The following is a 26238-nucleotide window of genomic DNA, read 5'->3' as shown; positions in this document are numbered from 1 at the left end:
CTTTTTGGGGGAATTCATGCTTTATTGGCGCTGTCACTTATACATTTTGCCAGCTTGTTGTGTTGTGTTCCTTTAGGCCCATTGTATTATTCAGATGAACTGAGGTCAGCCTGTTTTTCTTTCCGTCCTATTTGTCAAGTTGGCACAGTCGGGGTGTCACTCGCTTTTCGGTCGGCATCAAATTGGCATGTTGTGACACAACATGGGATGTGCTGTAGTGTTTACAGGTGTGTGTGTGTGTGAGTGTGTGTGTGAGACAGAGACAAACAGCGAAAGAGAGAAGGAGATCCTTTGGTTTATACAAAATTCAAGACTTTGGTTAAACTTATGGCGGATTGAAATATACAGTGTTGGATTGTCTTTTAGTTCTGCTTCAAAGAAAATTTCAGCTGGGAATGAAAAAAAAAGCTTGAAGCAAGCACACTGTGCCTCTTTGGTGCTGTACAAGCGAGAGGGGTCTCCCCCCCCCCCAAAGCAGTTATGAAATTTTAGTAGAAACAAACAACTGTATTTTTGTTTTTTCATAACAAATGAGGGCACATTTGGAATGTGTGTTTGCGGGGGTCCCGATTGGTTTCTTCCTCTTGATTTATCATCAGCAACAAGAATTGATTTGACAAGATGGATGGAGGGTGGTCCACGTAATGATCGTACTGGATGGGGATGTGCCAGTTTGTCTGCGTGTTGTGCGTGTGCGCAATTAACAATCAGCTCTGATGGCAAGACGGGGGGCTAATGAACGTATCGCCAGATGCTTTGATTCAGTTGCGTGGCTGTTAGCGCCCCTAATGCCCTCAAGTGGATGGAAAACAATCATCCCACGAGTGCGGCAGCATTCTGGCTCTGGAAGGAGCCGAACCTCGGTGTGGCTTACAAGTCGGTGGCGTGCGACTAACGAGTCTGGTGAATAATCAGGAGTTAACAAACGGGGCTTTGGGATATGCTGCATCCTGATTGATCGGATGCAAAGACTTCTCAAATTTGAAACTAGCTTGCACATGGACGCCGGCAGTTGCTATATGCCTTTCGCAACGGCTTTCCAAAACATCGGTGTGTTGTCTCTAAGCATCGCTAATAGTCGCCAAAGACAAAGTATCCCCTGATTCTTGGCAGACCAGTTTACAAATACTGCACAATATTTCGCTAGCCTCCAAACATATATTGATGGTCAAATGGACAAAATTTGCTGCTAATAATAAAAACTGTGACTGTTAAAACTGTTTGCGAATGTCTGGCGAACGTCTTTCCGACATTTGCAACATTCGCTAAGACTAGCAAGCTTTCACTGATAGATGTTGCTTTCACTTCTCCGCTAAGCAACCCCCATTAACAACAACCAACGTACGTTCCAATTGAGATCATTCAAAGGACCTTTTCTCAGTGAACGGTGAGCGACCTGCGAAGGGAGGAAGAGAGAGAGCGAGGGGGGGGGGAGCGCGTATCGAGTAGTGCGCATGCTCAGTAGTCGCCGCCAGCGGAGGAAGAGGAGAGAGAAGAGAAAGAGCGCAGCGGCGCATTGAGCCCCTGAACGGGTCCGCCGAAGGCTGGGGATGATCACACGCGGAAAGGATGAGCCATTGACCGAGTCGTCGATCACGGTGAGCTGCTGCGTGCGTGCGCTGTTTCCCCGCGAGCCAATTGACACCGGATCGCAGGCCGTTGGCGAGCGTGCGATCGTTTCGAGAGCCAATCGGTTACGCACGCGTGCGTAAATATGCTGCAGCCTGCATGCGGTGCGCGTGGATGCAGCTTGAGGGTGGCACGCTGGTTGTCCGACGAGAACACGTCAAATGTGGACTGTGTGCGTGTGTGCTCCAGGGGCCAAAGGTGGATTATTTAGCGATTTATATCAAACCTGCTTGGGGTGGTGCTGATTTTTTTTTCTCTTTTGAATGATGTTTTGGTTTTTGATCCTTTGTATCGTTCATTATGTTAGTGATGGTGCAGCAGGAATGCTGTCACTGACACTGTCATTGCAAAAATGCCATCGGTGATGAATACACAACAGGATTTCTTTCCAGAAAAAAAAGAAAATCATGCTTATTTGAAAATACCTTTGTGTGTTGGTGAGCCTTATAAAGGGGCGTGGCGTACATAGTGAGAAACGTCAGGGGTGTGATTGCTTGTCCACGCTCCTTGTGAGTGTTTTCATTAGTTGGATATAAGATGATGGCAACAATGACATCTTAAAGGCACCCGGCGAAGTTTTGGTGCTGACAGTCGGTCAAAAGGGCCGCGGGTCATCTGTCATGATGATGACCAAGAATTAATGGCAGCGTTCAGCCACGATGACGTTTTCAAGCGGGCTAAATAATTCAAGCCAAGACATGTCACCCACTGAATAATTGAGGCGCGCAAGCTGTTGAAAGAAGGCTGCAACTTCATTTGCATATTTTTAAGATGACCAGTTTTTGGTGGACTTGTTGAAGATATGTGAAGTGTTTTATGCCAGCATTTGGAATTGCATGAGACGGAAAGCACTTTTGGAGACAACTGGAAAAGACATCGATTATTCCGCCTAGTTGCTTTGTGATGATTTGCTCTCCCAAATGACTGCAAAGGGAAAACATTTGCTTGTTCTTCCTCCTGAGTGCATGTTCACCTCATCCAGACGTTTCATGGTCAACAAACAGCCGAGTGCAATCGCGGCTAAGTCAATTTTGATTTTTGTCACGCTGGTGGTTAGGCACGGACGCAACGTCTGCATGAGTACGGACCGAGGGCGGCCGCAACTAATCCATTAACGACTCCGACCAAGTGCCGGCGTTCCTGCCTGCCCGCCCACACCTCGGCCTCTATTCTGGTGCACGCTAAGCTGGTTATGTGTGTCGCCGCTTCATCGACACTCTGTCAACTTAGTCCGTCTGGTCCAATGGGTGAGCGAGACGGCCTCTTGGTCCTAATCCTCTTTCTCCCGTGTGTGGCTGCATAGTCTTTGTGGGGGGGGGGGGGGGGGGGGGGGGAATACATCTTCGGAGTATTTGGAGATAGTTTGAAACACATTTCAACTTAGTGAAAGAAACTTTCAAGTATTGTTTTTCAAATCAGAGGCAAAGCGTGCTTGACGCTGTTTCTTTTTCGCATTTCTGTAAACTCCCCCCCCCCCAAAAAAATAGTGAAACAATGTGTTTTTAAACACCAAAGTATTTTTTTCAACCAAACTGGTGAAAGTCCAATCGCCTAATGCTATCATGCTAACGTAAGTTAGCATAAATGCTGTTTGAAACCCTCAAACAATTTCTCTGCTTCTTCTTCTCTGCTGTTATTTACAATGTATCTCGGCTCCTTGTGGCAGAAAGTGGTACTGCACACTAAATTGGCAATAAAAAGCCAATGAGGTTTAAACGTCCAATAAAAATGAGCACAAAGATCCATTAAAAAGCCCCCCACACGGCCACGTCTGGCCCGTTGCCCATGCACTTGGAGTTGAGGGCGTGTCAAAATTTCGAGTTCCTGGTGGGTCCTCGTGATTGCATACCGGAGGAGGTAGCAGGGAGCAGATGGAGCACTTGTTGCGGGAGTGCTTGCTGACTTGTAAGTGGCCTCTTTCCTCTCGTCCTCCTCTGCCCTTGACACCCTGTCATTTGGTGTCTCCACCCAGCTTGTGCGGCTCACGGTCTGGCACTGCAACCTCTGCCACGGGAGCAACTCCACAGGAAAAAAAATCCCCAAAAGACGTAAACCGCTACTAATTCAGGCTCAAACATTCGTTCGCCGTGAAATGCAAGAGCAAACGTGGAAGCTCAAATGAGGTCAAGTTCCTTACGGATGTGGAATCGCTTCTGCTTGCTTGGGTTTCAAAGGTGCTGTTTTTGTAAACGCTGAGCGGACAAAACTGTTGGAAAAGTAGGCTCAAAAAGTTGCTGTGTTAAACCAAAGTAGTGCTTTTCCGACATTTTCCGGCATCTTTGTGTCAATGAACTATGTTGAAGTGAGTTGAAGAGATTCTTTTAGACATCAGTTGTGCTTTGTGCGTCTTGGAAATATGTTGAGTTGAGGAGATTCGATTCGACTGAAATAGTGCTTTGCCGCCTGTTTCACATTCTTGTGACCAATAAGAAAACATTGACGTCACGTGGCCCGTTGTGATGTAATTTGCCATCCCAGCCGCACGTATCTGCCATTTTTTCTGTCATTGTTATTAGCATAGAGTGCTAATCCTACCAACAGTGTTCATTTGCTATTTCCACATTTTTAGCTACATAAAGCAAAAGTGACTGAATAGGAACATTCAAGATTAGCATCTTGATTGTCTGACTAAAGTGGCCGCAAACAAGCTTGCTCTTGTTTCTTTTGCGTTGAGCCCCCCCCCCCCCCCACCCCCCTCCCCCCCCCTTGCCTCCAGCTCGTCCATCTTGCTGGCATTCCCGTATATCGCCGTGTCTGTAACCATGGCGTCCTGGCCTTCCTCCTTCTCCTCATCCTCAGCCTGCCTCCTCGCCGCTTGCGCGCTTGTCCTGACTGCTTTGCGCTCTCCTCCATTATTCATTTGGCTGTAATCTGTCGCTGCTGCGCAAACCTGCCTTACATAATCTGATATTCACACGCACGCACGCACGCACGCACGCACGCACGCACGCACGCACGCACGCACGCACGCACGCACACACACGCACACCGATTGTGTAGGCCTGATTATGAGGATCATAAGCAACTGACCGGTCGGCAGGAAAACAATGGCGTAGTAAATTGAGGCAGTGTCGAATGATGACTACTCCTAATCCTTCATCTTCTTGATTTTCCCTTGTTGAAAGGCCACAACCCTTGTGGCCTTCCATAAATCAAGCTTCCTCTCAGTGACGTCCTAGCAGGAGTGTTTCGGCGTTGGGGCGAATTTGCCGCAAAACAAAGCTACTGAGTCTTTCTTTCGCAATGTAATGGCCTTCCCGCAAAAGGTGTCTTCGAGAAAGACACTCACTGTGCCCAGTTATTTGTTTGCCACAAAAAAATGGGAGGAAATCAAAGTTTCGATTTAGGAAAGCAGCAAAAATGTTCCTTCATTAGAATGTGCTACAGCGAACCGCCGCTACTTTACAGGTCATTTATATGGCAGTCATTTTTTCCCCCTTTTCCTTTTGTATGTAGTGGCAATTCTCAATTTTTAGTTGCACGTCTTCACAACTTGTCAGGCAGCACTGAGCTCTACTAGATGTCCATAAACACAACATACGAGCAGCGACCTAGAAAGCAAGAAGAGGCAGAGATGGTCCCCTACTAAGGACTACTTTGGTGATTAAACTTGAAAGTTTTTATTCCCCTTTGAAAAAAATAAAATTTGAATCTAGTTGGTAATATTACTAAGGGATATTTTTTAAAAGTAGGTTTTCATCTGTTTGAATCCATTTAAAATGTGTGGATGGGGTAAAACTACAAGGGCCCAATTATGTCAGCTGATATGTTTTTTATTGGCCCTTGTCAAAATAATCCTACTTGTCCAGAAGTTAAATGCTGATTCTCACAAAAGAGTAACTGCCGTTCATCGTTGTAGTCGGTCAGAATAAACCGTGCCCTTACTCCATATGTTTACCTTTAGCGCTTTCGCTTTAGCCTGTGACGTTCACGCTGCTGCTGTTCCTGAACCTGATGTTGCTTCTCGAGCAACATTTTCTGCTTCTCGACGTTTGCAACAAGTGGACATGGACGGTCTGTAGCGCAGGTTCTGGACTCCACCACCGCGTCTAACAACCAGAATGGGACACTATATTACATTCTATTTACCACAGTTATGTCCTGCTAATGAAAACAAGGCAGAATATGTTTACACACACACACACACACACACACACACACACACACGCGCACGCACACACACACACACACACGCGCGCACACAAACAATCTGAGCAGGAGTCGATTAGCGAGGGAGTCTTTGCTAAGTTGAAGCGGGCGAGTGTGAACTTTGTTTGGTTGACGGTTGCCAGACGCTGACCCAGAAGCACTTGAAAGCACCCCTGTAGATGGAAGGAGTATAAATCATTTGGAGACACAGATGATGGGAAACATGGCCAAAGGAGGAGATGATGGGGAAGGAGGATGGGAAAGCTGATAGCGGCTGGCTGGATTCTCGGGGACCAGTTCGGGATGGGGGAGCTGCGGCTCGGCCCCCTTGAGGACACTGCTAGGACAATCGAGGGCACCTCCGACATCCATTTTTTTTTTTTTTCATTGATTTTCATATTATGTATTACTTGTGTACTCTCTGCATCCATTACAACCTGGTGATCCTGAAAGGGGGATCCTTCCATCTGTGGTCCCTTCTTAAGGTTTCTCATTTTCCCCTGGCAGGGTTTTTTTGAGTTTTTCCTTGCCCTTTTGGGAGCTTATGATCAGGGGATGCTTTGAGAATAATTGTCAATTTTGGCTATGTGAAGCCCTTTGAGACTGTTTGTGATTTAGGGCTATACAAATAAACTTGACTTCAAAAAAGATCCCAATTTACTTGGGCTTCAAATGCATTTTTCACATTGAAATGAAGCCCGCCCCTTCCCAAAGTGTTTTTAAATGAGGTTAACACTGTATTATATTCCAACATAACAGTTGCCGAAGCGATGACTCGTAAGTGGCATCAGACCATCGTCAACGAAGCCACTTTACCGCCTCCGACTTCTTGTGTCACATTCTTTCAGCGCAACGGGCATTTCTCCTCCGTGCGCAATGTTTGCCGCTCGGCTAAATAAATTCTCCAACCCTCCAAAGTTAGCCTTGCCCTGAAATCTTTTTTCTTCGTTTCCGCTTTATGGCTCACTTGTGTCAACTACACAGTGTGCGTCCTTTTATTCCATTGGTCTGTTTTGTGCTCTTCTGTTGCTCAGTGAGCAGAGATGTGTTCGCGTCAAAAGACAAAGGATGTCCATACCAGGCAGACAGGGAACGTTGTGTGCACGCGCGCGCGTGCGTTGTTCCATTGCTCCTTCCCAGTGGTTTTGTGTGCCTCCTTCAGCGTCTCTGTTAAGCGAACACTGCGCCGCCATTGCCTCTCACCATCACATACATGCACAACACATACATAAACGCAAGCATGCTCGAGCTAACACGAGACGACAACCAATCAGAGCGCGGCAGGCGGCTATTGTTCCGTGAACATCTGCAATCCGACCAGTGTCGCCGGCGAGCTCATCTGCGCGATTCGCTCGGGCCGGAGATTATGTGCGTTGCGTAATGCCATACGTGTCGTATGCATTATGGGATTGCGTACATTACTCGACGGCCGCGGCGGATTTGGGTTAAATCGCCACGGCCAGTTAGAGGGATGAGCGGCACATCTGTGCGCAGGCCCAACACCTTGATTCCACTGCACGCAAACACGCACTCCACATTTTCAAAACTGATGAATTTTCCATCCGTACGATTAAATAGGCGTGTTTTATCACTTTTAAATCCATATTTAGTATGTGGGTAATTTTCGTTAATGATAAATGATGTCACTGGACAGGTGGTGAGTCTTTGGCTCATCCAGATGATCTCAACGTGTTGACAAGTTGGGATAATGATGATGATGATGATGATGATGATGATGATGATGATGATGATGAACACACATGATAACCTCACTGTAAAAATATACAACTTGTATTTTTTACAAGTTGGAACAAAGTATGAATTATTAACATGAATGGCAACAATGTTAGTTAGCACAACAAAGTGAGCTAAGTAAAGTTTGACATTTATCCAACTTGGGGGACCATAAGAGTGACATTTAGTTCTGTAAACTCTTATTTGTTGGAAATGTGAGAAAGACCATTTTTACATTTAATTGCTCAAGTTCTAATTTTATTGACATTTGTTGCCTTGAAATTTGGAGCGTTTTTGTTTTTTTTAACCATGCTGTTTCACCTTTAAACATCACTCACTAGGCCCCGCCCCTTAAAGGCCCACATCTGCTCTGACACAATCACACGCACACGCACACTCACACGTTTCTACGTAGGCGCTGTCGTTCGTATTATCTTGCGCAATAAAACATTTACACACGCTCAAACACAGACTCGTATATTATCACACATGTTCATCTGTCTCCTCGGATCACAGTGGAGTTGGCTGGCCTGCTCACCCCAAAGGGCCTTTACGCACTTTTTGTCATTTCCTCTGGTTTTTCCTCCTATCTCTTTCATTTCTTTTTTTTTTTACCATCCTCCTACCCCCTCCCGACCGCCGCCCTCCACCCCGGAATGTGTCACATGTCTCTTTGCCGATCTGTTGCTTGCTTCAGTCGTGCTTTTATGTGGATCAAAGTGGACATTAGCACACACGCGAGTGACGCAGAGCCTGCTGCTGTAGTTTATCGCTTCAAAACATGGATATACGTGTTGCTCTCGCTTTGAATATTCATTCAGTGTACACACACAGACACACACACACACACACAGACACTTAGCATGGAGGAACATTAAAAATGTATAAGTGTGGAAGCGTTAACAGAATAAGGCGTGATGGGATGTGTGATCGCTTGTGGCCTTCACTGTCATGCTATCAGTAATTTTATGTTTTTCGTCCAATCAGATTTCAGCCTCCCTATGTTGTTATGTTAATCTGTACATCTAGATTAGCAGTGATAGTCTCTCTTTGACCATTCAGATTTCATATTTGAGTCAGAGGGCGGGCCGGCTCTGGATGTCATCAGCATCCAGCATTTCTGCATCCTTTTGATTGGTTGGTCTGAACAAACCAAGTCAGACTCGCAGAAGACATCTGCAGCAATCTGCGGCTGCTTGATTAATTGATTAATCATCAATTAGGGAATGATATACATTGTTTAGAGACCTTGTTTGTGTTCAAATTGTCCAAATGCTCAGATTTTTCGCAACAGTTACTATTTTCCGGTTTCTATCATCATTTAGAAAAAATCATCAACATTTTTGCCTGTTTTCTGACGAATGTAGCCGACGAAGCCAGTGACTCAATCTTTATTGATTCATAGAAAAAGTAAGTCTTTTTTTGTTGTCGTTAGGAAACGAGTCGTTACTTGCAGACTTGCAGTTACTTGCAGTAATATGAATAACATTAATTACGTTGTTTAACCAAAAGTAGCCTCAGAAGTGACGACGACGGCAACAAAAAAAAACGGGCCAAAAATGGAAATGCGCACGACCGATGGCACTCCCCATCCTTTCAGAGGCCTGTGTGCCTGCAGCGCTCATTCCAAGGCGGCACTTTAAATTCATTTTTCACGAGCAGCGCCAAGGGGGTCGACTCGCTGATTTTTTTTTTCATTTAAATCGCTAAGCCCCGCCTCCCTTCGCTGAAGTCAAGGAAACGAGCCCAAGATAAAAGAGGAGAAGCTTCTTGTGCTCTGCTCAAGACTTTTGTAGCTTATTAATCGCCATGGCAACGGCATTGGAGCTACTTTGTGCACCCTTTTCACACTCACTCACAAACGCACACAGAGTGATAGATGACGCTTCCATTCACATTGGCTGACTATTATTGGATGCGACGCAGTCACTGTTGCTTCCATTTTGTCTTTGCGAGTGTTGACGTTGGAAAGCGAACTCGCTCAGAAGTCAAACAAACTTAAGCGAGTGATTTGTGGACGACGTCAGCTTGGCCGCCCGCGTGAATCCACTTTGTGCGTTGTCGGGAGCTGTGAAACAGGTGAAAAGAGCTCAAGGTGTCGTCAAGCCACAGCAGATGGGAATTCAAATGTTATTGGCGCGTATGCTTCATGACTCATTCATGGCGTGAATATGCATGCACTTGATTTTGTCACCCCCGAGGGTCTTATATAAACACAATAACACTCCTGCCAAGACACACACACACACACACACACACGCACGCATGCACATAAACTCAGGTTGTGACTTTGCTTTGAGTTGGTGTCACTCGGATGGTGGCAAATTGTGACTAATGGTTCAAAAAAAGCTCCTCCAAGCTCTTGAGTGTAATTGCCAGATGAAGTGTGCTGTCAAACTAATGGTAAAAGATGGAAATGATACATTTAAAACATGGAAATAATACATTTTAAAACAACCAAACAAACCATAGCTTACATGCTAATTATGCTAACATGTTAAGTGATATTTGATGACATTATTATTTTATGCAATGTGCTCATTTTAAACCAGATGGGAGGTGACTGGAACTGATTAATGGTATTTCCATTCATTTCAATGGGGAAAGGTGATTTGAGATATAAACGTGGTTACGGAACAAATTACATTTTTTTTGTGGATTTTTGCCTCTGCAATGTGCACCCCATGATAATCAAGGCTTCACTTTTGGAACAGGATGTCGCTCTTGGCACATTCCGATGTTAACGAGCATGCTTTTAGGCCCTATTTTTGTGACATTTGCGCCATTGTGGGAGTGAACACATCCAATGTGAAGCCTGATCAATTGAAGCAGCTTTCCTCATTCCCTTGAAATTCAGCACCGGAGAACTGGCATGCTCTACACGGATTCTGTTAGGCTTTTACAGAGTATCCTTATCATGGGATTATGTTGGAATGCAACAGGTAATAAATACCTTACCTTGTCCTCCTTATCACAAGATCGTAAAACATCCCCTGAGATGTTTAGAGTAGAGGACAAGGGCTTTCTATTCAGCCTACCCATACCCCCCACTCTGTTTCTCTTAATAAATATCCTCTTAAGTGATAATAAGTGAGAGTGTGATTCAAAGGCAGAGATTAATAGCGGTTCCTCGGCCATCCTCTGCTGCCCGCTGACAAGCACACAAATCCAGCGACTGCTGACAAGGTTGTTATCTGCAGCTTCCTCGCTTCGGGTGATGCAGGAGGCGTCGGTCCCAACAAAAGAGGTCGCCAGCCTTTGAAAGGTGGAAGACGATTGGAGGCCAAATTGCTCTTATTTATGGCCGCGGCGTGATTGCGGAGGTTGCGTACAAACCGCTTCAGAGCTGAATAGCAAGTGGGGGGCGTCACATCCAGGGCAGGAGGCCTTTTCGATATAGTATTTCTCTACTACTCTATCTACTCAAGGTATATTTATTGTCAAAACATGTGAGATTTTCTTGATTTATGAAAAGTGGAATAGGATAAAGAAAGTGACGTGCAGCCCATATTACACTGGTACCCAGTGACCCGACGTTGGCCGATTTTCCGCTGTGACCTGCGAGTGCAACTTGCCTTTATATGTATGCCTTTATATTTATGGTAACAGTGACTCAAGTCAATTTACAACAAGCAACAGTTCAGCGGATAGAATTACTAAACACTTCTTCTGAAAAGATGCGTGAAGCTCTTAATTGCAAACTAAACAACACACATTCTGCCTGGAAACAGTTAGTTAGCCTATGCTAGATTATTGCTAACATATCTTGGTAAACACCATCGGCTCGTGGGCTAATTAGCACCTGGCATGGGTAATTAAATTAAATTAAATTAAAAACAACTACTGTAATACTCCTGCCGTAGTGACGAAGGTGGGCGAGCGAATGGCTGGCGTCCACTAGATCACCTTGACCTTGGGCTCGGCTTGATCCGACCTTCCGTGCGTCATATGATGCCCACATCAACACGCCACGCTGTGCCTGCGTGTGTGTTGTGTGTAACCTGTGGCTGTGTGTACATGACACACGCACGCATCCAGTCTGCTGGTGAATCAACCGCAATAAGATTGTCACGTAAAAACCAAACCAAGTGTTTGTGTTGTACAAACGGAAATATGGGCAAGCACTTAAGTGTATTTGCTATTGTCATTTTGTATTTGTAACAACTTTTTTTAACAATGCACATGACAGTGTGTCAAACTTGTGACTTTCCTGGCAAATGTTTTATCCTGTCGCGTCACACGTGGTGACATGTTTTGTGTTTGTGCGCCCATGTCCTTCCTCGGCCGACTTAGCGATGCGTGGCCTACCAGAGTGCCGTCGGCCCGGCTGCTTTTCTTTCCGCTGGGCTGCCTTCGAAGGCCCGGGCGGACTCGCCGGTCTCCCCTAACCGACTCGGACAGCTCGGGATAGCGGCGGCCCACTTGGGAACCGTCATGGCGGCCCTCCGATCCGACTAATTAGAGGGCGCATCATCTTCCCACTTGACTCGTTTTTTTTTTTTTTTTTTACAGTTAGAGTTCGCTTTAAGGCTTGGATCATCATTCTCACTTCCACTACTGCTTTGCATTTCTATGCACTAGTTGACAACTAGCTTCTACTAGTTCTAAATGTAGTAGTACTAGGAACAGACAATTGTCAACTAGTGCACAGTTTTGTCTTTATAGTGGCCGGACACATTTTGTAATCATAAAAAAAAAAAACCTAAACGCTTACAGATATGAACCACTTTTGTTTTTTCGTTTAAAAATGCAAACATGACAAAAGGAATCCCGCGTTTTATTCTTAGTAACACAGGTCATCCCACATTTGCTGCCAAGAAGGTTTCGATTGAAAGTGCCAAATGAAAATAGCAGACAGACAAACGTTAGCGTCCTTGTGGTCTTGTGTGGTCTTTTCTGGAGAGGAAACAAGCAAAGCCAAGACGCAGCCAATCAAGATTGGTTCAAGCCTCAGACAGCGTTTGCCCTCGGCGCTGTGCATATGCGCGAGTGCCGACTCGTGGCGTCAAACGAGGCAGAAGAGCAAAGTGCGGCTGATGTGATATGACTCGGCGAGTACGCTCCGCGAAGGGCTCCAAACTGGACACAAATGCTCTTCTTCAGCTTTTTTGAAAAGAAGAAGAAAAAAAAAAGCTCATATTTGTTCACCCTTATCGTTGTCAAGACAGAATTGTTTTGCGAAAGCTGCCCCGACAGACGTTATGTTATTTCTTGTTTTCAGTCACTTATTGTGGCCACAGATTGGCGTGCAGATTTTGACGGCGAGCGTACGAGGCGCGAGAAGGTCGAGTGGACGTGTGGAAAAAAGAGCGAGCGAGTGGGTGTGATGTGAGGAGGATGTGAAGAGGGAGTTAGTGTGCAGAGAGAGGAGAGGCGGCGCAACTGTGAAGTGAGCGTGAGTGCGCGTCGGCGAGGCCGCAGGATGGCGATCCGTGTCCACCGGCTATTTTTTCTACCAGGCCTTTCAATGAAGCAAGAACAAATAGCTTTCAACGTTTTACAGGAGAAGCTATTGATTTTTTTTTTCCTGAAAGAAAAAGATTGAGTTTGTTGCTTCTGATTACAAAATGTGATGTGCTTGCATTGTTCTCAGTGGACCCCAGGGGGCAAGCTTAACCTCCCAAACGGTCTCTCTCTCGAGAGCGTATTTGACAGCCCACCCGCTCACATGTGCACGCCTCTCGACGCTTTGGTTGAAGGGAGAATTTGATCAACCAAGAAAAGGTCAACCACTCGCACACGTGACAAACTGCCTTTGGGTTCCTTCTCCAGTATAGTTCAAGGGTGTCAATGTTGTTCTCGCAGGTGGTTCGAGGATCAATAATACAGAGCGACACGGCCGTAGAGAGTGGCCTTCATTTTTGCTCTTTTCTTCTTTCCAGGTTGGCATCTTGTAAGCGCAGTTGAAAGTGGTGAGGAACCGTCAAAATGCCCCCGCCCACTTCCTACCCATCCTCCTTCTGTCTTTGCTTGTGCGCCGCTTCGCTTGTGCTCCTGTCCTGCACCGGATGCGTCCATGCCCATTCACCTGAGAAGAACTGCTCCGCCGGGGGGGACCCGTGTCAGGATGGTGGGTCTGAAACTGGCATTTTTTTATTTCTTGAACAGACATGCTTTGCATGTAAAGAGTGTTAACCAAATCCCTGCCCCTGGTTTGATCCACGTGGGAGCATATGGAATTGCGTAAAGAATCCTCGCTCTGGTAGATTATGTACAGGATTCGTGGAGAGGAGATTATGAGCCATTTTGTTACAGTCCTCCAGGATCATATTTTGTCTCTCCCCTCATTTTAGGCGTGCTGCTGCCTGTGTGGAACCCCCAAAACCCGTCGGTGGGTGACAAAGTGGCTCGGGCGATTGTGTACTTTGTAGCGCTCGTCTACATGTTCCTGGGCATGAGCATCATTGCGGACCGATTCATGTCCTCCATAGAGGTAGGCGCTTCTCAGCGTGCAAAAGCCGTGTGCATGATAGTTGGAGTCGCGCATCATGTCCCCTCCCATCCCAGGTTATAACATCACAGGAAAAGGAAATAACCATCAAGAAGCCCAACGGCGAGACCACCACTGCCACAGTCAGGATTTGGAACGAGACCGTTTCCAATCTCACCCTCATGGCCTTAGGCTCCAGCGCCCCTGAGATCTTGCTGTCAGTCATCGAGGTGTGTAGTACAGTTAGCAGGACTAATGCATGATCATTGTACAAGTGGCGTTCCTCAGGAGTCATGCGCAAGTACTCTGCACTTGTGCTTTATGCAACCCTTCAAGACATACTGATGATTTTCCATGGGCTATTTTCCACAGGTGTGCGGTCACAACTTCTCTGCGGGTGCTCTGGGCCCGAGCACCATCGTGGGCAGCGCCGCCTTCAACATGTTCGTCATCATCGCGTTGTGCGTCTACGTGGTGCCCGACGGCGAGACGCGCAGGATCAAGCACCTGCGCGTATTTTTCGTCACGGCCGCCTGGAGCATCTTCGCCTACATTTGGTTGTACCTCATCCTCAGCGTCTTCTCTCCCGGCGAGGTGGAGGTGAGGCAGCAGAAGCCACGTTTGCAAAATCCAGAATTGAAAACCTGACGATTTGTTTTGGGTTTTAGATATGGGAGGCGGTGCTGACCTTCCTTTTCTTCCCGCTATGCGTGGTCCAAGCCTGGGTGGCTGACCGTCGCCTCCTCTTGTACAAGTACACCCGCAAGCGTTACCGCGCCGACAAGCACCGAGGCGTCATTATCGAGACGGAAGCGGGACCGGACGTGGGCGGGACGCTTGGCCAGGGCGGCTTTACCAAAATGGACATGCTGGAGCTGGACGGTCAGATGGCGCTCAACTGCCACGGCGCCCTGGACGGCGGACTGATGGAAGAAGGCGTGGCCAAGGACGAGGAGGACGAGGCCCGGCGGGACATGGCCAGAACGCTGAAAGAGCTCAAGCAGCGTCACCCCGATAAAGACATGGAGCAGCTCATTGAGATGGCCAACTATCAGGTCACTCAGAAACGAATGAAAAATCCATTCCAGGACCCCCTGTTCTAACTTTGCGGTCTTGCTCATTCAGGTTCTAATGCAGCAGCAGAAGAGCCGAGCGTTCTACCGTATCCAAGCCACTCGAATGATGATCGGAGCCGGAAACATCCTCAAGAAGCACGCCGCCGATCAGGCTCGCAAGGTCGTGACTGAGCCACTCCCCCTAAACCTGTGTACTCATTGATTATTATTTTTTCTCCCCCACAGGTAGTGAGCAGCCATGAGACCCAGGCCCGAGAAGATGACCCGCACACTGTCCGGCTAGAGTTTCAGCCCGCGTTGTACCAGTGTTTTGAGAACTGCGGCTCCCTTAAGCTGACCGTCTCCAGACATGGAGGAGACGCTGGAGTCACTGTCAAGGTGGGCCAAGGGTGACACACCTCCAAACGTGTGTGTGCGTGTCCTACCACGGTGTTTTGCACGTTGCCTCTCTCTCGCCCACGTCGTTCTTGCGCCTCCAGGTGGACTACCGCACCGAGGACGGCACAGCCAATGCCGGCTCAGACTACGAGTTTGCTGAGGGAACGCTTCTGTTCAAGCCCGGCGAGACCCTCAAAGGTAGAAAATAGGAAAAATGCCCCCACAATCCACAGTCCCATCAGTAGTCTGGAAATTCCATCCACAGAGATCACGGTGGGGGTTATCGATGACGACATTTTCGAGGAGGACGAGTACTTCTACGTGCACCTGAGCAACCCGCGATTGGTGGGCTACCCCGAGATTAGCACCTCCCCCCTTGACGCCGGCTCTGCCCCCAAAGCTGTGCTGGGTGACAACCACACGGCTACAGTGACCATTTATGATGACGACCACGCCGGTGAGGCTTTTAATCTTCAATAAGTGTATTCTGTATTTGAACTGCCCTAATAGTAAGGTTGCAAGGATCATGGTTTATTTTGCACAATATTTTATTGTCAGATGGATTAAGCGATGAAGATGGCTTTTTTTCGTCAAGTATACTTTGAAATCAGATAATGGTTTGGCTCGAGAAGCTGAAGGTAGGATTTATTGAAATTAGTGAGGCGCCTGCGGAAAAATAAAACAAGTGTTTGATCATCAGCGTGGTCGTTCTGCTGGGATGTCATCAAAGCTTCCAGAACGTTCACAACACGGGGGAGCCATCCTTGAGATGTGGGGGTGTGCTTTGATCACTTTTAATCAAGAGCTTTTCAATCCTCCTCGTCTTGCTCTTCAGGTATCTTCACCTTTGAGAGCAGCAGTCAGCGAGTGAGCGAGAGCGTGGGCGTAATGGAAGTGAAGGTGCTGCGGACGTCGGGCGCTCGAGGGCTGGTGGCCGTCCCCTACCGCACGCTCGACGGCACGGCCAGGGCGGGAGAGGACTACGAGCCGGCGGCGGGCAAGTTGGAATTTCAAAACGACGAGACCATGTGAGTGCGTGATCGAGTGAAGCGCTACATGCTAACTAGCCACATTTAACAAATGGAGGGATGGATGTTGATCCAAAGAAAATATGGAGATCTGGCACTTTTCTACACACAACTTTTGTCATTCCCGCAATACTTTTGTGACCTCACTTGATGTTTTTGTCACGTATATTTGGATACTTCTCTTTGTTTGTGTGCCGTTTCATCCGTGCAATGAAGTGTGCAGTTGGGGTTTAAGGAAGCTTGAAATGTTCCCTCATTAGTGTGATCCCGTGAGCTCTTGCTCTTTTTATCCCTCCCCAGCGTTGACTTGTCATCATCTCTGGCGCACGCTCTTCCGTAACGCGCTTCTCGCTCCTTGAGGAGAAGAAATTGAGAATCGCTTTGGTTTCGGCTGCCACCGCTGCTGTATTTTTTGCCGTCTTGTAGACAGTTGCTGGGATTGGCTTTTATTTGAAATTCACTGCAAAAAAAAAAAAAAAAAAAAAGTAAAGCGTGACTGGAGGCAGCTTCTGGAGTAGAAGGCTTAAATCCTGCCTCCTGTTTCGACCTCTCGTTCTTTTCTTCGATGTGTGAAGGCTCTCATGCTACCTTGCTTTTTCTCATATCAACTCGCTGATGATTCTTTTGCTCTTGAACTGTTGACTTGGTTTCCCCCTTCTTGCTTCGCATCTCAACTTGGCCCTCTCTGTCCGGCCTATCTTTTCTTTGGGGGTGAGGTGGGGGGTGTCCTAATTCAGTATTAGCTGGCTTCGGAACCCCTGTTGTAAGTCTTTGTCCTCACACTCCACCCTCCCTCCTGGTTCTTCCCGGGCCCTCCAGAATGCTTGTGTTTACTTGTCACATCTCTTGTTTGTTCTCTCTGTTTGAATGAGCTCCCTTTCCAAGTCTGGCACAAGATTCGAGTGAGAAAGAAGATTCAAGTGATAAAAGTCAGGGGAGAAGAACAAGTAATTGGCAAGGACGAGGAAGGAAGGAAGGAAGGAAGGAAGGGAGGGAGGGAGGGAGGGAGGAAGGAAGGAAGGAAGGAAGGAAGGAAGGAAGGAAGGAAGGAAGGAAGGAAGGAAGGGAGGGAGGGAGGGAGGGAGGAAGGGAGGAAGGGAGGGAGGGAGGGAGGAAGGGAGGAAGGAAGGAAGGAAGGAAGGAAGGAAGGAAGGAAGGAAGGAAGGAAGGAAGGAAGGAAGGAAGGAAAGAAAGAAAGCAAGCAAGCAAGCGAGGCTGGTCCATCAACATTGCTACCCATCCAATCCTTTTTGTTGCGCCAATCGGTGTAAAGCTCATATAGAAGACTTGTTTATAGTCGTACCTCTCCCGCAAACGATACCACACTCAAGCCTACTAAAACCGATTTTTGCAAGTATTCCTCAGTGTTTCGTTTGTCCAAAGAAGATCCAAAATGTGTTTATTTGTCACCCTCAGCTAAAGTTTAAAGCGGACACAAAACAAAACAAATGAATATTTCAAACTCTAAATTGCTCAACCAGTCCACATCATTCAGTCAAGCAAAAAGCATTTTTATTTACGAACGCTGTCCATTGAATTAATTTGAACTGATGAAGTTCACAAATCAGAGCGCGTGTAGGTGATGTGTGTGTGGTTTGCGGCGGGCTCCGTTGCCATGGTAATTCCTGCTCAGACGACCGTGTACGCTTCTCTCCGGTGAAAACTTCCTACCTCCAAAGGCGCCAGCGTTCAAGTTTGAGTAGCCGCTAATTAAAAACGAGCCGGCTTTTTAATTAAACGGGAAGTAGGGCGTGAAGCTTCGCCAAACTTGCTTAATCTGTTGTTAGTGGTCGGCCATGGCCACGGGAAAAATCTTGTTTTTCCACACACTCATGTGGAGAAAGAATGCATAAATAATGCATGAATAATGCCGCCATCTCTGATTTCTCCCGCATTCAACCCTCCATCCGTCTGTACGTCTCGGGAGCCCACGCCCACCAGAGTCAGCGTTAAGGAGCTTAAAGTCATCATAGTTTTCACAGCTTTTGAAACACTTGCACTAGTTTTCTCTGTGTGTGCGTATGCGGCCATTTGTGACTCCTCGTTCATGCGTGCATCCATGTTCACATTGTATTCAACATCCACAACAGTAACAGATGTTCTTAATTGAAATCTTACCCGCCGGCATCTTGCTTGTTGCCATGGTCACTCCCCAGGTCTGCCCTTTAACCTCAGCCCCGCAGGCCGGCGCAAAGTGCCACTCTCGGCCGGCTGCGCTTGAACGTCGCGCTTGAATTCTCTGTGAGCATCCAAGCCTAAGCTCCGCCCTGGCGGGCATCGTCCAGCCCGGCCGACTTCTCTGCTTTCCATTCTTCAAGCAGGGTGGCGGTCGTGGATTCGATGACGCGTGTGCGCCCAGTCGGGTGGATGCCCAGCGAGAGGAGAAACTTGCGCCAAGTTTGTCGCCGTCGACCATCTGCTGTAGACTTGGAGGAGTTTACTTTGAAAGAGCAGCGCAGCAATTTCATTGGAAAATAGAAGCAGGCATTTGGGATTTTTTTTTTTTTTTTTTTTAGGACATCATTATACCTTCTAATTTGTTATTGAAAAAAAAAACTAGAGGACTGAGTTTGGGGTGAGAGGTGGTGGGCTGCACCTTGGACTGGTCACCAGTCAATGTCAGGCACTAAATAAACATTAAACTGGTCGCCAGTAGAAGATCCTTGAATTTCTTTTTTTTTTTTAAAGTCGATTCCAATGTGTCTGACAGAGTCCAATTGTGAAAAAAGAGGAAGCAAATGTTTGCAATGATGAATTAACAATAACACTGCGAAGACGCTCCCGTGGGGGGGGAGGAGGAGGAAGAGCTGTGCTGAGATGAAGATCGGAGGAGAAAGGAAGAGCATGTTTGCGTGCCCAAGTTGGCCCGATGATGCTCTGCAGCACTGGGAACACACAAACGGATTTGTGTCATATCCGATCCCATCCGCTCTTATTTTAGATGCTTGGGTCTGTGTGTGTGTGTGTGTGTGTGTGTGTGTGTGTGTGTGTGTGTGTGTGTGTGTGTGTGTGTGTGTGTGTGTGTGTGAGAGAGACACTATGACATCATCACTCGAGCAGACTGCAGATGGCCTGTTTCAAATTAATGTGGCCGCAAACATGTTGTCACGCAGGAAGATCATCGAGGTGAGGATCATTGATGACGAGGAGTACGAGAAGAACAAGAGCTTCACCGTCGAGCTGGGCGAGCCGCTTCTCTTGGAGATCGGACAGAAGCACGGTGCGTGTGCACTCTCGTGCGTGTGTGTGTGTGTGTCTGCGTGTGTGTCTGTGTGTGTGTGTGCGTGTGTGTGTAGGCCAGAGGCCAAAAATAAGAACACGGAGTTGAGGGGAAATTGAGAAGCTCTAAAAGGTAGAATGTTGGGATGGTTGTTGCTCGCTCACTCAGGAGACTCCAATGAGAACAAACGGGCGGAGGAGGACGAGGTGGCCAAGATGGGCTGCCCCAGCCTGGGCGAGCACAAGCAAGTGCACGTCGTCATCGAGGAGTCCTACGAGTTTAAGGTACACCCGGCCGGCCTCTCGACATGTGCCTCGTCCATCCATCTGTCCGCCTGTCCATTTCCTGGGGCTTGTCCTCATCTAGGTTGCAAAGATGGTGAAAGATATTTCCAGAAAATGACCCTGGGATGTTAAGATGTGGAATTTTGGAAGGATACCAAATTGGAAAGTTGCAGGAATATTGCTTTTAGAGAGCCAATTCCCACCTAATTTCTACAATCCAAATCCTTTTCATTTTTCCACCCCGTAAGACCATATTTGATGACTTATATAAATATTTTTATTCAAACGGCTACTGAAACAAATGAGGTTGTCCACGTTACTACAATTTATTTCCATACACCTGGAGCCCGATGACAGACTGAGGTTGTTCAGGTGTCCCTAATGAAGTGACCACATAAGGCCAGCTCTGAAAAATTCATTTTTCATTTATTTCTGTGTACATGTGTGTGTGTCTGCAGAGAGCTGTGGATGTGCTTTTGGAGAAGCGTGCCCAGGTTGTCCATCTCTCGCTCTCTCTCTTACACACTCTCTCTCTCTGTGTGTCTCTGTCTCTGTGTCTCTCTCTCTCTGTCTTTATCATCCACTCGCATGCTTTTTTTACTTGTCCTTTGCCTGTGTGTACAAACACGTACACTGGCCATTTCCTGCCGCTTTCAATTGATATCATGTATTTTGCAGCTCTTTGAAAGGCTTAAAATCAGCACTTTCCCCTCCGTCTGGGAGTGATTTAACAACCGGAGATTTCTCTTGCTTTGCTCTTTTGCGCTGTTCCTGCGTGTGCTCGTCTATATGTCTTTTGTGTGTGTTTGTGTGTGTGCGCGCGCGTGTACGTGCGTGTGCAGAATACAGTAGACAAGCTGATCAAGAAGACAAATCTTGCCTTGGTGGTGGGAAGCAGCAGCTGGAGGGAGCAGTTTGTTAGTGCGGTCACTGTCAGTGCAGGTACACACGCACGCACCCACGCACACAAACACACAAATATTCTATTACATTTATTACATCTACCTTGCTGCACAGAAATATCACTTTGCACAAAGGCAGTGGTGGAGCTAGACACGGCCCCTCCTCCTGAAATATGCTCGGACCACCAAGTGCCAGGGCTTGATAAATGGGTATTTTGGGATTTTTCCGGGATTTTTTTTTTTTTTCGTCGTTAACCCCAGGTTTATCAATGTTTTCTAAAGAATTTTTGGAGTTTATAAAATATTTTTGTTGTTTTGCATACCCCTAAGATATGCCCCTTCCCAAAGAAAAAAACTTTGGGTACACTAGGTTTTTTTGTCATTTGCACAGAATAAGAAATTGGAATATCTGATATGGAATATCATGAAATCCAGGAATATCTAAAGCCAAAGTAGTCTTCCAAAAAATCCACAAATATGCAAGTGAGCATATAAATATATAGACATAAATTCCATTTTCAGCAGATTTGAGTTGGTCTTCTTCTTTTTGGGTCGAGCAGGAGACGACGACGACGACGAGAGCAGCGAGGAGCGCCTGCCGTCGTGCTTCGACTACATCATGCACTTCCTGACCGTCTTCTGGAAGGTTCTGTTCGCCTTTGTCCCGCCCACTGAATACTGGAACGGCTGGGCCTGCTTCATCGTGTCCATCTCGTTGATTGGCGTGCTGACGGCCTTCACCGGCGACCTGGCGTCGCACTTTGGCTGCACCATCGGCCTGAAGGACTCGGTGACGGCTGTGGTCTTCGTGGCGTTGGGCACCTCGGTGCCAGGTGAGGTGCCGGCGGGGGCAGGGCAAAACTTTCCTCATGTCACTCATGGTAAAGTGACACAAACATCGTGCTAGCTAGCACACAGTGCCAAGCGTCAAGGTCTTCCCGTGTGTGGTGTGCCCTGCAGACACGTTCGCCAGCAAGGTGGCGGCCATCCAGGACCAGTACGCCGACGCGTCCATCGGCAACGTGACGGGCTCCAACGCCGTCAACGTCTTCCTGGGCATCGGCGTGGCCTGGACCATCGCCGCCGTAGCCTGGCGCATCCGTGGCAAGACCTTCCTCGTGGACCCTGGCAACCTGGCCTTCTCCGTCACCCTCTTCACCATCCTGGCGTCGTTGTGCGTCGCCACGCTGCTTTACCGGCGGCGTCCCACCGCGGCCGGCGGCGAGCTGGGCGGCCCGAGGACTTGCAAGTTTCTGACCTCGCTTTTCTTCGTGTCACTCTGGCTAGTTTACATCCTGCTGGCCTCGCTGGAGGCCTACTGCCACTTGCCCACCTTGTAGACGCACATGTGCGCGACGGGGTCCAAATAATCCAGCCACCACGTTTTGCTGTGGCGCAGTGCCAAGCTAGAGGAAGGAGAAGTTGCACCCAGTAAATTCAAGAAAAGAAGGAAAACTAAGTTGACATGGAAAGCGGCGGCTGCGATGAGAATTGTTCAGTTCCTACTCCTGAATCACTATGGTGGGATTTTCAAATAGTAGACCTAAATAATGCCTCTACGTAAAATGTCTTTGTAGTAATTACGGAGTAGCATATAGCAGGATATGGCCGCCAGACCAGGAAAAAAAAAAAAAAATCAATATAACACATGGCCATTCACGCAATCTACAACCTCACCTCAACTTAGTTTTGAAAGAATCAATTCACCTCCTTTTTCCATTGTCTTGATTGTGTTAAATTGTAAAGGAAAGAAGGACCGGGAAAAAACTGCTACATTTGCGTTCGCATCTCGAAATCAGCCATGACGTCTCAGAGCCAGTGCTGACCTGCACTGTTTTTGTTTGCCGCCAGAGTGCGAGAAAGCCAAACTTCTTCTCCCTTAGCTAATGCATCTTATGATTTTCCTTGCATTTCATTATGATCTTGATTTTGGAAGAAAACAAAATGAGAAGAAAGCTCCTCTTTGTTTACAATGCAGGGACTGAGGAGTGAAACACCAAGTTGAGCCAACCACAGATTTGTTTTTGTTTTTTTGTTTTTTTTTTTGCTCCAAGAAACCCGACTTTTCTTTTGTTCGTTCCCCACAAGCAAAACGTGTCTGTGTCTTTATCTTAGATGGGAACCCAGTCAAAGCTCCTTTTGTCTCAGTCGCTTTCCCGATCTAGATCTTACGCACCCTCGCTAATTATACAAGTATTTTAATGAAGAGGTTTTGCGTCCCAAAGTGTGACGTCCCCAAGTCAACGCCATTATGCATTCCTTTATCGCCACCTGCTGGTGGAAATGTTGCTTTCCAGTTGTCGACTACAATTACGATAGCATAAAGTAAACCAATATTAGCTACAAAGTTGCTATATGACAATTTGCGAATGAAAACAATTTACGGTTTGAACAGTCAGTTTGGACTGTTTTCCAAGCACTTTGAGGAGAAACTTTAGTACATACGCAGCATTGAAAATAGTACAAATGAACTGTGGGAAAAGAACATCAGTCTCTGGCGCCATCTTGTGCCCTTCAGTCGCTAATCACGTGCCGTACATTTTTTTTGTACCTGGATTGAAAATTGATACGTTTCATTGAGCTGATTTTCTTCAGAAACAAAACGCAAGAAAGGAATTAAATGGAAACCATCAATCATTTAAAGCATTCCGACCTTCACTAGGTGGGAATTAACTTAATATTGATGCGCCCCCCTTAACATTTGTCCAGTTCAGTATTATTCACAAAGTGCTTTTGTTCAAAACACAAGAGTTCAAAACATAACATTCTTCATTTTTATTTATTTTTTTCATTACTGTGATGTGATTTGTCAACAAAGCACCCAGAAGTCAGAATATCGAGGGGGGAAAAAATGACTTTGAGAGTGTGTGTGCGTGTGTGTGTGTGTGTGTGTGTGTGTGTGTGTGTGTGTGCGTATGTGTGTGTGTGTGCATTTGTGTGTGTGTGCGCGCATAATTTTTTCACGAGTGTGTCGATGCATGAATTGAACACATTCAGAATAGACTGTTGATGTTTCCAAAGTAGTAAATAGTATTTTTAAAATCTCCAAATGAACCTTGTACAAGTGTCATAAATGTTTACAATGACCTACCTATGTTTTGTGCGGGGGTCTCAGATTAAATTAAATATGCGAGGTAAATCATCGCAGAGGTGTTTATCAATACTAACAAGATCTATGTGTGCCATTAAATAAAATATATAGAGCTGTCAAAAACAAAGGGACGATTTTTTTCTTTTGAATATATATATATATATATATATATATATATATATATATATGTATGTACACTATAGTGTTTATGTGTATTCGTCTCAGAGTTGAGAAAATCTATATTTACACGAACAAGTGTATTCATTCTCTTTTGTGCAGTATCCCACGAACCTATTGTAATGTGGTTGAGGTCAAGACATATGATGCATCTTTTCCCCAAATTAAAGCTGTCCCTGGTGTCTTAATCTCTTGTCTGTTGCATGCTTATGTTAAAATGCCCCAAGGATCAACAATTAGACTGTTTTTGATTTTTTAATAAAAAATGGTTGCAGCTCTGCATACTGTGTGCGAAATCTAAGCTGATTACTTTAAGTCCAAACAGAGTCCAAACACGGGCCCCGGCCTGCGCCTGCTTGTGTGGAAAACCATTGTAGTGGCCGCAGCGCCCCCTAGTGGCACGTGCACGACTCTGCCACCATATCCTCCAGTTCCTTGTACTCTACCTTCTCCTTGTGCACCACCAGCACGCTCATGGGCATGTACTTGTAGGGCACGCAGGAGGGCAGCGGGACATCGCCCACCACCAGCTCGTGAATCATGGTCTGGATGATGGCGTGATTGGGCGAGTGGTAGCCGTAGGTCAGCACACGCGGGCAGTCGCCCTGGCAGAAGCGAGGATTGTAGACGGGCGGGGCAATATATATATGACCCAAATTCAACTTCTCGAATGAAATGCGATATGAATGCAGCTTGCAGCGGTTCTTGGGCGTCCCAGTTTTGCTTTTTGCCGCAGCGGGAATGTCGGCGATGATGGAGGAGGAGGCGCGAGTGGCCGGAGTATCCGGCGGGGAGGTTTTGGAACGGCGGACGCGCCGGCTGACCGGGGGCCAGCGGCTCAGCCAACTCAGTCCAATCCAGTCCTGGCCTGCCTGCGCCTCCTCCAGGTACAAAACCAGTGAAGGGGCTACCAAGTGGTGATCTCGTCGCCACTGATGAGACGGGCCTTCGGCCTCTTGGTTGACCTCCTGCTCTGTGCACCAATACTGAGCAGTGAGGGTCAAGGGTCCCCCGTCTGTTTGACCTCGGAGCACGCGAGTGCCGACGTCCGCCTCTGTCCAGCGCTGATGCGGCTCCATGGTGGTGAGCAGGCTCTCCTCGCCTGGCCACATGACGTCAGCGTGGCAGCGGGGCGGCATGAGAGCGGCAGAAGATCGAAGGTGAACTAAGGATGCTCGGATCAGCTGCTCCGAAGAAAGAATTTCTACATCGTACTGGAGACTGATGTTGAACTGATCTTTCAGATGACAACAATGTCAAGTAATGGCCCACTAATACAAAAAAAAAAGCTCACAATGTATTTCTTACCTTTGGACGCCGGCAGGTACTGCACCGACGACGAGGAGGGTCTGAGCAGCCGTACTGTGTTGGAGCCGAACTTCCGGTGCTGTTTGGGTATACCATCGGGTCTCGCCGCGCTGCTGTACAAACTCAACATGAACTGTAGGTTCTGGTCAGTTTTCTCTTTGTCGGTCAGCGGCCGGTGGTGGGCGCCTCGGGCCTCAGCGTCGCGGCGGCGTCTGCCGTGACTTGGAGAGATTTCGGATCCGGCTGCAATCCCAAACGGCTGCAATGCAAGAAAGGCGACGACCTGGAATAAGGCCAGCACACAATTTTGCCAGCCAAGCATGTCCATTTGTGTTCTAATCCGCGCTGGTCCGCTAACTGTCCCCGCTGGTTCTATTTATTAAGAAAAACCGAGTAGGGGTATGAGTGAACTGGATTGAGAAATGCATATCAGGGGGTGTTTTATGACCTTGTGAAGGATTGGACTTTATTTATTACTTCTAGACTTTCTTGCTACGTGTCACACAATAATAATGATGAGTAAATCATCAGATCTCTCTCGTGCATACACTCCAACATACTTTAAGTAGATGTGAGATAACTTGCATGGACTCTACTTCACTAAACATGATGTCGTACGGCGTCAGCACTATGTTGTTTTCAATAAAAACATGAAGAGCTCACGTTTGCGTCAGTCAATTTTATTTTTTTACTTTTTTCTTTGTTTAACAGATTCAGTGTGGGTAAACAGTGGGTAAATGTCAGGATAATTAGTTTTCTGGAAGCGCTCAAGGCCAAGAGATGTGCCAGGTTTTGGGGAGTTCTTATACTCCCTTCCTTGTCTTATCTGTGA

General features: G+C 47.0%; 2 protein-coding genes across 5 annotated transcripts; one reads left to right on the top strand and one right to left on the bottom strand.

Moving 5' to 3' along the window:
- The first annotated feature begins 1456 nt into the window (after positions 1 to 1456).
- Positions 1457 to 24380, top strand: LOC148403632 (sodium/calcium exchanger 1-like). Of its 4 annotated transcripts, none has more exons than XM_088372593.1 (17): positions 1457 to 1598; positions 13395 to 13582; positions 13806 to 13945; positions 14020 to 14172; positions 14315 to 14542; positions 14611 to 14997; positions 15068 to 15178; positions 15244 to 15396; positions 15498 to 15594; positions 15662 to 15853; positions 16232 to 16424; positions 19538 to 19644; positions 19813 to 19928; positions 20387 to 20422; positions 20771 to 20870; positions 21391 to 21663; positions 21791 to 24380. In XM_088372593.1, exons 2-17 carry the CDS (start codon positions 13441 to 13443, stop codon positions 22168 to 22170), a joined length of 2808 nt encoding a protein of 935 aa, XP_088228719.1. In that variant the 5' UTR covers positions 1457 to 1598; positions 13395 to 13440; the 3' UTR covers positions 22171 to 24380. The 4 variants fall into 4 exon arrangements, with proteins under 4 accessions (XP_088228719.1, XP_088228709.1, XP_088228735.1 ...); XM_088372583.1 differs by having other exon boundaries at positions 15068 to 15181; XM_088372609.1 differs by lacking the exon at positions 20387 to 20422.
- LOC148403631 (bone morphogenetic protein 15-like) lies at positions 24073 to 25811 on the bottom strand. Its single transcript, XM_088372858.1, has 2 exons — positions 25407 to 25811; positions 24073 to 25335 (listed from the first exon to the last, which is right to left on the bottom strand). The coding sequence occupies exons 1-2, from the start codon at positions 25732 to 25734 to the stop codon at positions 24491 to 24493; spliced, it is 1173 nt and encodes a 390-aa protein (XP_088228984.1). The 5' UTR covers positions 25735 to 25811; the 3' UTR covers positions 24073 to 24490.
- Between the last annotated feature and the right edge of the window lie 427 nt (positions 25812 to 26238).

Source organism: Syngnathus floridae, chromosome 1, assembly GCF_059516105.1.
Source record: "Syngnathus floridae isolate MCC-2025c chromosome 1, RoL_Sflo_1.0, whole genome shotgun sequence".
NCBI lineage: Eukaryota > Metazoa > Chordata > Actinopteri > Syngnathiformes > Syngnathidae > Syngnathus > Syngnathus floridae.
Note: the sequence above shows the minus strand (reverse complement) of the source record. Positions and strands in the feature narration are given on the sequence as shown.